We start from the raw sequence: 11686 nt of genomic DNA on the forward strand, positions 1-11686 counted from the left end.
CAACCGGGCGCGGAGCCCAGCGAACAAGGCCGGCCAATCCCGTACCACGCCCCGAGGCCCCGCCCCGCGCGTAGCCCAATGTTGATGGCGCCGCAACAACTCCCAACGCGGGTCCGCTCAATGCTCCCTCCGGGTCCGGAAGAGCTGACCCGCAGTTCCTCGCCTGAGCAACCCACCAACGGGACCAGCAGCCAACATCCACCCAGCACTGCCCTGAAATCAGGTGCCCCAGAGCTCTCACGGAAAAGAGAGACTGTTGTGTGGATTTTTTTTTTGAGACAGAGACTCGAGCTGTCCCCTGGGTAGAGTGCCATGGCTTCACTGCTCATAGCAACCTCCAATTCCTGGGCTCAAGTGAGTCTCCTGGCCCAACCTCCCAAGTAGCTGGGACCACAGGCGCCAGCCACAAGGCCCGGCTATTTTTTGGTTGCAGCCATTATTGTTGTTGCCCCAGCTGGATTCAAACCTGCCACCTTAGGGGTATGTGGTTGGCGCCTTAGCCGCTTGAGCCACAGGCGCCTAGCCTGTGGTGTGGATTCAAGGAGACAAGACTTAAGGCACACCAGCCCAGGGGAAAATTGGAACAGATCCTCATCCTTTGAAAGCCACAGAAGACCGGGACAGATGAGTGAAAAATATAACTACAGTGGCGTGTTTCCACTTGTGCCAGATGATGATCGAGAGGGGAATGTGTGTGTAGAGATGAGGAACTGGGTGTGTGTTTCCATCCCATCCAATATTCCTAGGACCCTGGGGCATGGGACAATTTGCACACAGGCTAAGGCCCTCAAACATCACAATCAGAAAGGTCAGAGGCAGCTGTACTTTAATGGGGCGGCACAGGACAGCAGAACCCTCAGCCAGGAGCCACAAGGTCTAACAGCCAAAACATAACAGGTTTTTGGAGCAACAATAGATTCCGGATACTGGCACAGATGAAAAGGGGCTGGATAAGTAGCCACTCAGTTCCACTGAGCCCTCTGCCACCTCCCAGCCAGCATCCGGTACAGATTAGGTGGGGCATGGGGAGGGAGCCAAAGTCCAAAGCCAGGAGCCCACAAAACATCATGGCGGTGACTTCAGGTGAGGCTGAAGAGAGAGGAAAGAGCAATGTCAGTAGCTGTTTACAGCACAGGACACCTTCCATCCCCAAGGTGCTTTCTTCCACCCTAACGCCTGGGCCTTTGTTCTAGCTCAGCCCTGAAGAGTTACACTCAAGTCCCACCCAGCCCCATCCTGGTTCCACGTTTAACTTCATCCAGTCTAGAACTCTCAATGCTTAAAGAATGAAAGTAATTCCTTCAATAATTTCTTGGATTAACCTGCTTAATGATTTATTCAAATTATTATTATTTGAGAGAGTCTCAAGCTGTTGCCCTGGGTAGAGTGCTGTTGTGTCACAGCTCAAAGCAACCTCAAACTCGGGTTTAAGCCATTCTCTTGCCTCTGCCTCCCAAGTAGCTGGGACTACAGGCACCCGCCATAACGCCTGGCTATTTTTTGGATATAGTTGTCACTGTTGTTTGGCAGGCCCGGGCTAGATTTGAACTCACCAGCTCTGGTATATGTGGCTGGCGCCCTAGCCACTGAGCTACAGGCGCTGAGCTGATTTATTCAAATTATTGCTCATAAACCAGAGTTTCAGAGGGCAAATTCACTGAACATCAGAGTAAGGAATAAGGGGGTGCAAGGGGAAGAGACGTACCCAGATCACAAATACCCCCATGGGGCCAGAACTTTGGCCTCCTTTTCCAGAACTCTCCCTAATTATTAGTTCTAACTAAACATGAAAGGCCATGAATACCAGGTAGAAAGAGATCTGCCCAGTAAAAGTTAAGTAAAAACATTCTTCCCGGAAGCAATAATCATGTGCACGATTATAAAACAAAAGTACAAAAAAAAAAAAGGAAGTACATATTTATTATTTCTGTTTGTTTTTTTTTAGAGAGAGTCTCACTTTGTCACCCAGACTGGAGTGCAGTGGTACCATCATAGCTTACTGTAACCCTAAATTCCTGAATTCAAGTGATCCTCCCACTTCACCTTTCTGAGTGGCTAGGACTACAGAAATACCACGCCTCTAATGGCTAATTTTTGATTTTTTTTGTATTGACAGTCTCACCACATTGTCCAGGCTGTTTTCATGTGATCCACCCACCTTGGGTTCTAGAAATGCTGGGATTACATGCATGAACCACTGTTCCCTGCTTGTTTTGTTTTTTTAACCCACAAAAACCCAGATTGTGATATTGATGCAATACCCATCCCCTACCCAGTCCAAGAGCTTCTGTAAGAATTGAGGGTCTCTTCAGTGTTTAAGAGTACCCTTCCTACCTCAGCAAATAGCTCTTTTCTGTCTCAGGCCCTCAGCTACTGGCTGGGGATACTGACATATAGACAAATAAAAACTGCAAAGTAACACGATCAGTGATCAAATAAGAAAGACCATAGAGAAAGTTTGCCTAAATAGGAGATAATGAGGTGAGTCTTCAAAGATGAGGATTAGCAGATGCTCATAAAATATTTGCTGGCTATATCCTGTAACTGCTCAGTAGCATGGAGACCCATTATCATACAAGGAGAAGCTGTCAATATAAACACAATGTGGCTCCCATTCTAGATGGCAAGGGAGTCATTGCCCTGGGCAGAAGAGAGAAGACCCTCACCCCCATCCCCATACCTGTCAATGAGGGAATCCCGCATGCTGGTGGCTATGGTGCTAGGTTGGGCTTCATTCAGCTTGAAGACACTCTCCACCACTGACAGTTCTGTGCTGGTTGTGTCCAGGCCACAAAAGGCACACCAGTCATTCACCACCATTCCCGCAGCAATCACCTCACTGCCTCGGTTCACAGTGCCTGCCTGCCAAGGGATGGGCCGTGTGTTATGGCACCAAAGTCTCTCCCCTCCCTGATGAGGATTCTCCCCAAACTCTGCTCCCTAACCTCTAGCCCCAATCCCAGATGGTTGCAGGTAATGATCCAGATTCCTGAACACTGGGCAAAGGGATCTGCCTCAGAAGGTGACAGGGGTCAGAGGACATCAATGCTTACCACAAGGGGAACCTGAAGAAGAGAAGAAAGCTCATCCTGGTCTTCAATTGAAGTCTTGGGATGTACCAGCCCTCCTTGATTGCTGAAGACACAGTAGCTTCCTACTAGTACCTGGTCAGCCACTGTCTGTCTGAAGACTTCTACCTTGAGCACATCAGCCAGGATTTCTTCTGTCTCCTGTCAGCCAAAGGAGCTGTGTTCAGGGCCCAGAATTTACAGCCAAAGAGCTAGGGCTCTCCATGCCCAGGATCACACAGGCTTGGCTTGCTAACCCCCTCATTTCTCTGCTTTGTACCTCATATGAAAGCCTCAATCAGAGAAAAGAGGGAATACAGCTTAGAGCAGAGTTTAGGCCAGCTCCAGAGTACCTAAAATCCATGCATGCTCTGAACAGCTGGTCCTCATGTCACCCTTTTCCCTCTAACCCAGTCAAAAGTTCAACTGTGAATCACTTATCCTGGCCTAGGCTGCAGGATAAATTGTGAGGACTAATACCCTCCCCCCAGTTTCTTTCTGACACTGACTACACCATGGAAGGCCTCTACTATCACTATTCCAATGACTGCCTGAAATTCCAGAGGCCATATATAAAAAGAAACTATAAGAGATACTCCCAATTCCTGCCTGTTAGGAAAGAAGGTTAGCACCTTGATCCTCTGACTCGGGTAAAGTTAGGCTGCCTCACCCTATCTAGGTCTGGGTGGACCAAGGCCACGTAGTCATTACAGGTGGTGACATTGCCCAGGGCTGAGAGCCGCTCCTCCACCCGTCGGATCTGCACTGAGTCTGGGAGGCAGTTGCGAATATGTTGCAGCTCCTGATCGGTGGTGTTGTTGGGCACCAGGAGACCGTGCCTGTTCCCTGAAGAGACCCAAGTTGGAAGATGGGGCAAAGATGAACCATGAATATGCAAGATGCCTGCTGAGCCCTAGGGGCTGAGGATACAACCCTGCCCAGCCCAATCTGCTTTCCCAGGAAAACTTCAGGCTCAGACCCCAGGCCTCCAACCCAATGATCCATTCAACATCCAGAGGGACTAGGGGTCACACGGAAAGGCCAGAGATGGCCCAGGAGTTTGTTCCAACAAAACCCGCTACTTTACCATCATCAACTGGGGGGAGCAGAATAGGAAGGGCTTTCAGCATTAGTTGTATATTATGCAACTAAACATCTGAACTAATGACACACATCTATAAAACTAGCTAAAATTCTTAAAAGACCATCAATGTCAAATGTTGGTAAAATGTAGGAAGCAACTGAAATTCTTGTACACTCTGACAGGAGTATGAATTGGTTAACTGCTTCAGATAATTATCTGGCACCACCTACTACATTGTATAGTTACATAACCTGTGGCTTTGCCATTCCACTCCTAAGTGTTATACAATTACAGTGAATTACTATAGTAACTCAAGGCCAGGCTAAATTCTCCCTTGTTCTGTCAGAGCTTGCTTCAAGTCCTAAGGGCTTGACTAGAAATCACGATGTTTTAATCTGATAAGACAAACTTATAGGTCACCAGGCTTAAGAGTGAAAAAAAAAAAAAAAGTAAAGTAAGAAATAATCAGACTTCTATATGATATTAATGAACAGAACTATGAATCAAAGAGTGGCAGATCAAACAAAGAGTGACGTCCAGCTTAAAGAAAGGACCAACGGCTAGAGTCAAAGGTGCTGAAAGCCAGGGAGGTAGGATAGGGATGTGGTAAAGGGACTTTAAGATTCAAGTGTAACTGAGCAGGATAACCTGGAATCTTAACTAATCCTTTTATAGAGGCATAAATGGATAGTCAGAAGCAGGTGGCAACTTGCTTGTGTCAGTGGCAAAGGGAGGAGATGAAATACAAATCCTCCTCTAAACTAGGTGTGGAACTGGGTGAGTCATCTAGGCTGAGTCTCAGCTTCCTCATCGGTCAAATTAATCTCGACATCCCAGTGTCTTTGTTAAGAAGGAATGAGAACAAGAGTGAAAGCGATTGATGTTACTACTATTACTCAGAGCCTTTGGCAGAGGTGGCCCTGATCTGCTAGGTCTTACCTAACACTGAAAGACCCTATAGTCCCCAGAGGTAATGGATGAAAGCCTGGACATTCTTAGGTTTCGTTGTGGTCCCCTCTAAGGCTCCACTTCCTCCCTCAGGGCTCTCCACCGGCCTTACCCACACACATGCGCCCGATGATGCGGCAGCCGGCGATGGATGCGTGGACCACGGGGATGGTGTCAGCGAGCTCGCCCTCGAACACACTGCAGAGATAAGAACTCGGTGGTCATGTAGCTGAGGGGCCGGTACCCTCACTCTGCCTAAGCTCTCGACTCCCGGCATCCCTCCCCGCCACCGCGAGCCCGGGGGCTCCTGACGCACCTGTAGAAGTTCTCTGACCCTCCGATGGCCACCAGGCAGTAAGCGTTGGTGAGTTTGGCAAAGCAGCCAATCTCACAGTTGTTCTCGAACGACGCTCTGACCGCCATGAGACTAGGAGTCGTGGGCCGGGAATGAGAGTTCAGGGTCGGTGGCTTCCCTCCCTGGTAACGCGACCTCTGCCCCTTCGGCCCCGCCGCGACCGCGCCCCTCTTGGCCTCTCACAGACCTTAGGTCCCGCCCGCTGGGCCCCTCTAGGCTCTCGGGCCCTGAATTCTCCAGCCCCTACTCCTCCCGATTCGAGATCCGGACCTGACCCTTCCGGTCTCCCTCACACCAACTCACTGAGCAACCGCAAGCTCCACACGACACACCAGCCCCTCCGACTCCCTTAAAATGTTTCCATTTCCGCCTCCGCCCAGACTTCCGGGAGGGCCTGCTCGTCCAGCCACGCATGCGGCCCCTCTACCTCAGCCTCCGGGAGGACTCTATGGTTACAAAGGTCAGGACTCGGCCCCGCCGGGCCCCGCCCCCAGCTTGCTTGCAAGCGTTCATTCATTCTTCATTCAGGAGTTTTTTAGATTTGCGGCTGGTGGATGTGAGGCATGAAGGAGAGGCGGAACCAGAGATGTCTCCCAGAAGATGGGTTGACGATTGAGGTATTTACCAGAGTTATTTAGCCAGAGGAGGAAGGGCCCATTTGGGGAAGTGATGAGTCCACCCTGGCCATGCGGGACCGACGTCCAGATTTGGAGCCCAATCTCTGGAAGAAGATGAGGGTCTGAAGCCTGGGATGGACGAGGTCGCCCAGGGAGAGAGTCTCCAGAAGGGAGAAGTGAAACTAGGACAAAGAGGCTGGACAAGGAGGCACAGCCAGAGAAGTAATTGAAACCAGACCAAAGAAGGTATTGGAGAGAGGGGAAGATGGATGAAGCAGGGTCTTAGAGAGAGGTTGGAGAGAAAGGGGTTCAGGGTGGGCAAGGATGAGAGTGTCACAGCCTCTACCGCTCACTGAATAGCCACCTTCTGTCCCCAGGATAATGGTGACAAAGGCCTGGCTCTCTTGGACAGGATGAACTTGGTCCACATTTTGTAGCATCTACAAAAGCCCCAGCGTTTCCCAGAATGTCACAGCTTGGAGTCCCTAGTCCCCTCAACCCCCAGCCCTCCTTTGACCATTCACTCTCCTCCACCCCGCCCTCCAAAATTGGCCTGAATGGTGCTCTTCCCCTACTTTGAATGTGCCCATTTCATAACTCCGCACAGCTCAGGATACACCAGGCTGCTGCTGGGTCATATCTGCTTTATTGATTTGTATCATGAGTACTCTTCCAGGCAGGCACTGAGCTCAGGAAAAGGGCTCACAACCTGTTACAGTCCATACTTCAAGAGACACTCAGCAAGATGAAGATGAGGATGAGTGTGTGTGTGTTTGGATGTGATTATCCACATGCTCCACTTGTCCTCCCCAGTTTGCCTCAGCCCACTGACTCAGTCCTCTCTTGGTCATCTCTTCACCCAGTTCCCTCTACCAAAAATTCCCTTACTCTCACCACTCTGCCCAAAACCTCCTCATACTTCAAGGCCTGACTCAAAGGCTGCCTCCTCTAGGAAACTTTCCTGACCACTCCACCATCTCCAGACTCTTTGTACTTTAATTTCTGTCACTGGTTAGCCTTTAACTTCATGCAGCTCTGACTTGTTCTCCAAATGGCTTATGCATTTCATCTTTGTCCTTAGGGTCTCTGTCTGATTTACTTGTCAGCCCTATGGTATGCCCTGCGCAGGGCTGGAAACAGCTTAGGTTCAAGAAGGTACCAGTTGGGTGTATGTGTGTGTGTGTGGGGGGGCAGATTATGGGCAAAGTTTGTAGATCCTGAGGCTGTCTACAGTGTACACTGAGTGCAGGTGTTTTCTGTAGCCATTTAGCCAAATGACATTTACTGAGAACCTGCAACTAAAATTCTGGGTGTTCTGGCTTCTCACATGGACCTCTGTGTGCAGAGTGTGTGTGGCTGTGGTTATGCGGTTTGTGTATATGTGCCCTGTCAACATGCTGTGTATATTTATGGACTTTGGGGGCATTTCTGTAATGTGAATATTTTGTGTGTAAGGGATATGTGAATTGTGGATGTTGTATCTTGTGTGCAAAAAGGACAATCTTTAGACACAGGTCTGGATCCCTACTCAGCTTTGACTTGACTCCAGGTAAGTCATTTAAACTCTCTGAGCCTCAGCTTCTAAGGCAGGATAACATCTATTATCCTATAGTTACGTACCTACAAGTGGTCCGTCGTGTAGGATATTTGAGGATGAAGAATGAGAAGAAGTACCTGGTGTGAAGTGCCCAGCATTGTGGCATGCAGTGGACACCCAATAACTGTGGGTTTCATTTCCCTGTGTGTGTTTGTGTGTGCTCATGCTTGTATAAGCAAGAATCTTGAGCCCAGGCCAGGCATGGTGGCTCACATCTGTATCCTAGCACTTTGTGAGGCTGAGGTGGGAGGATCCCTTGAGCTCAGGGGTTCAAGACTACACTGAGTAAGATCAAGACCCCATCTCTACTAAATATAGAAAAATTAGTCGGTGTGGTGGTGGGTGCCTATAGTCCCAGCTACATGGGAGGCTGAGGCAGGAGGATCACTTGAGCCAGGAATTTGAGGTTGCTGTGAGGTAGGCTGAGGCCATGGCACTCTAGCCCAGCAAGACCATGTCTCAAGAAAAAAAAAAATCTAAGCCCAGAAAGTGTGTCTGACCTCGGTTTTTAAACTCTAGCTTTACCCAGAGTTTGGGACCTGAGCAAGTCCAGAATCAGATGGATGGAGGAAGGACCTGTCCTTGCCAAAAGCAGGGCTAGGACTCAAAGCGACTTCGGAGCAACTTGAACTTGGACTTATTGTATTTAGTTATGAGGTCCAGTTTGCTGTGGCCCAAGGTCAGCCGTTTCTCATCCCTAAACAGGTCATTGCTATTACCATTGCGATGGCCACCTGTAGGACCCCCAAGGAGGCCAGGCTCAGGTCCCTGCCTGGCACCCTGCAACTGATGATACTTGGTGATGAGATCCAGCTTGCTGTGGCCCAGAGTCAGCCGCTTCTCCCCAGAGCCCACTGCAGCCATACGAGCAGGGCTTGGTCCTGGGAGACCACTGGGCCCAGGCCCCTCCACCCGAAATGGGCCGAACTTTGTGATGAGATCAAGCTGGCTGTGGCCCAGGGTCTGTCGTCGCTCATCTGGATGCTGCTTGGTTGGATGCCTGGATGAGGAGTTGGCTTCAGGGATTACTCTGAAGCCCTGGACCTTGGGGTACTGCACCAGGAGGTCCACTTGGCCCTGGCTATGGTTTAGAGACAGCCTCCTGTCCTCTGGGGACTGATCACCAGGTCTAAAGGGACCTGACTCAGGGGCAACCCCTGCACTCTGAGCCTGGGGCAGGAGATCCAACTGGCTGTCACTCTGGCCTGGGAACAACCTTCTGTCTTCTGGGGCCTGCTCACCAGGCCGAAGGGAGCCGGAGTTAGGGGAAACCCTAGAGTTGGGGTCTCCTGCTTCTCGGGCTCTGGGGAAGGGCACAAGGAGATCTAGCTGGCCATGGCTCTGACTCAGCGATGACTTCTTCTCCACTGTCTCCAGGGCTTTACCAGGTACCTGGCGATCTCGTGGGGGGCTAGGCTCCTGACTTCCTGGGAGCCCATTCTCTGGGAGCTGGGACAGAACTGGAATAGCCCGGGGGAAATGGAGGAGGGGCCGGGAGCGGGGAAGCAGAGGTGACCCCACTGCCAGGGTCAAGGAGCTGGTGCCATTGTAGTTGAGGGCAGGGGAGGACTGGGACCATGGGTGTGCCCCTAGTTTGCCCAGGTTGGCCCTGTAGAACCCAGAAGGGGAGCCACGGTTAGGGTCAGACAATTGGCGATGCAGGGAGGGCTGGCCACTGGCCTCACGGCGGGCAGGGCTGGGGGATGAGGACCCCATACCCATATCACTGCAGCCACCACCTCCTGGTAGAGCGAGGTAGGAGGAGTGGCCCATGAGAGGTGAGCGCTTGATGCTGCTGAGGCTGGTACTGGAGGGTGAGGAAGATGTAGAGTTTGGGATGTCAGGCCCGAAGACCAGGGCATCTGTGGGAGGAGGTGGTACCCGGGGAGTCAGTGCATCCTCACCACCGCAGAAGCCCTCCACAGGCCGTGACTCAGCATACAAACAGCGGAACTCCCGGTCAAAGTCTTGCACAATGCGGCCCCTCAGCTGCAGCACCATGCTAGTGTGGGCCTGGCTGCAAAGCCAGGTGAAGCTGGGGGCAGAGGCTGCGGTCAGGAGGCTAGGTGCAGGACCCTGAGGCTCACCCCTGAGGGATCACAGCCAGGGAAGCATACCCAGAAACTAACCCAAATTCTGCCACCGTGAGGGCTCGCAGTGACAGAATAGAGCTCTAACTTGAGTCTGTGCTCATCTCAACCCTGCTTGATGGATTTGGACCCCAAATTCTCCATCTGTAAAATGGACCACCCCTCCATTTCCAACACGCAATAGGTATTTTCTGTGTCAAGGGCTTTAAAATGATCCTTCCACTAGAGTGAGCTCCTCCACAGTTGACTTGCCCCCCACCCTGTCCCAGACCCTGACAAGGCCTGGCACATGGCAGGTGCTTCCATCTGAGTCGGAGGGAGGGATGAATGGAGGGAAGTTCAAAGTTGCTGGAGCCCAGGTACTTATGCCAGCCAGTGCACAGCCCAGGCCCCTCTGCCCTCCTGCTGCTGCTCACCTGTAGCTGCCTGTCACCACCTGCTCACAGTCGATGAGGATAAATTTCTCCAGGGCCTGCCCAGTGAAGCGGCGGCCTGCCTTGCTGCAGTACGTGTCCCCACACGTGCTCCGCACACGCATGTTCTGGGTCAAGGATGGGGATAGATTGGGGTGACCTTGAGAGAGTGGGTCTCAAGCCATTCTGTGCCCCATGGAGTCCCTGACCCCCAACAGCTAAGGGAGCCCTGTTCCCCACTCCCACTCACCCCCAGGGCTCACTGACCATCCAACTGGCTCCTCTGCCCACCCTGACTCCCAACTCGCACCCCTGGTTACTGCCATTGGTCCCCACTGACCGGCAGGTGCCCCCCGTTGAGGTCCATCTTGTAACACATCTCCAGGAAATGCTTTAGGTGCTCCTGGGCCAGGAGCAGGTAGACAGGGACACCACGCCGGCTTGAGGCCTCTATCAGGTCACACAGAAGCTCCATGTCGGTGAATACATCCATCACTACAGCCACCACCTGGGAGAGGGGTATGAAAATTCAGCCCTGCTCAAGGCTCTGCCCACAACCAGGCCAGCCGAGGTCAAGGTCCCAGGAAAAGAGCAAAAGAGCACTAGACTGAAAATCTGGAGGCCAGAGCCTTTCGAGAACGACTGAAATGGAAGTGCTTCTAGCAATAACCTAGCCCAGAGGCTCTTAACTTGAGTACGGGGAGATTTGAGTATCTTGAACCCCTAGTTATTTAAAAGTTTTTGTGTGAAACTGGGCACAGTGGCTCACACCTGTAATCCTAGCACTTTGGGAGGCTGAGGTGGGTGGATTGTTTGAGCTCAGGAGTTCAAGACCAGCCCGAGCAAAAGTGAGACCCCATCTCTACTAAGAAAGAGGAAAACTAGCTGGGTGCTATGGCAGGTACCTGTAGTCCCAGCTGGTTGGGAGGCTGAGGCAAGTGGATCGCTTGAGCCCAAGAGTTTTAGGGTGCTGAGAGCTTTAACGTCACAGTACTCTCTATCCAGGGTGACAGAGTGAGATTGTCCAAAAATAAAAATAAAAGTTTTTATGTGCATTTTTCTGTGGTATGGGTTTCATGAGATCCTCAAAGATGGCTGTGGATCAGTTGTGCTAGTCCAAAACCCCACTCTACATTGGGGTGGGGGTCAGGAATCAGAAGCAAAACCCAGAGCCCAGGACACTGGCAAGTCCCTGTACTCTCCCCACTAACTCTGACTCTAGCTCTGACCCAGGGACTGTCTGAGGCTTCTTTCTTAGAGGTCAGAGCTGCATCCATTTTCTGGGTCTTTAGGGCCCTTTCCCAGCCCTCCCTGTTTCCCTGTGAAGCTATGGAGGTCTGATGTGAAACCTGACAACCACAGACTCCCTTACCTACATCCATGACAAGTGGAACCAAGTTTTTTGCCCAGTTGAGGGCTGGGCTGGGGCTTTTGTCCCCATCCCATACAAAGGGCTGCCTCAGAGAGGCCAATGAAAGCCCTGCTGGGCTCGGCGCCTATAGCTCAACTGGCTA

General features: G+C 51.5%; 2 protein-coding genes across 2 annotated transcripts in view; both read right to left on the reverse strand.

The window, feature by feature from the left end:
- Positions 1-809: 809 nt before the first annotated feature.
- Positions 810-5812, reverse strand: EIF6 (eukaryotic translation initiation factor 6). The gene is made up of 7 exons (XM_023512182.1): positions 5759-5812; positions 5417-5527; positions 5213-5298; positions 3739-3914; positions 3054-3230; positions 2681-2862; positions 810-1089 (listed from the first exon to the last, which is right to left on the reverse strand). The coding sequence occupies exons 2-7, from the start codon at positions 5521-5523 to the stop codon at positions 1080-1082; spliced, it is 738 nt and encodes a 245-aa protein (XP_023367950.1). The 5' UTR covers positions 5524-5527; positions 5759-5812; the 3' UTR covers positions 810-1079.
- Positions 5813-8264: 2452 nt separating this feature from the next.
- Positions 8265-11686, reverse strand: part of FAM83C (family with sequence similarity 83 member C) — a 6310-nt gene continuing 2888 nt past the window's right edge. Inside the window, exons 2-4 of the mRNA XM_003788127.2 lie at positions 10513-10680; positions 10176-10300; positions 8265-9704 (exon numbers count right to left, since the gene is read on the reverse strand). Coding sequence (XP_003788175.1) covers positions 8267-9704; positions 10176-10300; positions 10513-10680 — 1731 coding nt within the window. The 3' untranslated portion in view covers positions 8265-8266. The remainder of the gene's footprint in view (positions 9705-10175; positions 10301-10512; positions 10681-11686) is intronic.

Source organism: Otolemur garnettii, unplaced genomic scaffold, assembly GCF_000181295.1.
Source record: "Otolemur garnettii isolate 467f Iridium unplaced genomic scaffold, OtoGar3 scaffold00025, whole genome shotgun sequence".
NCBI lineage: Eukaryota > Metazoa > Chordata > Mammalia > Primates > Galagidae > Otolemur > Otolemur garnettii.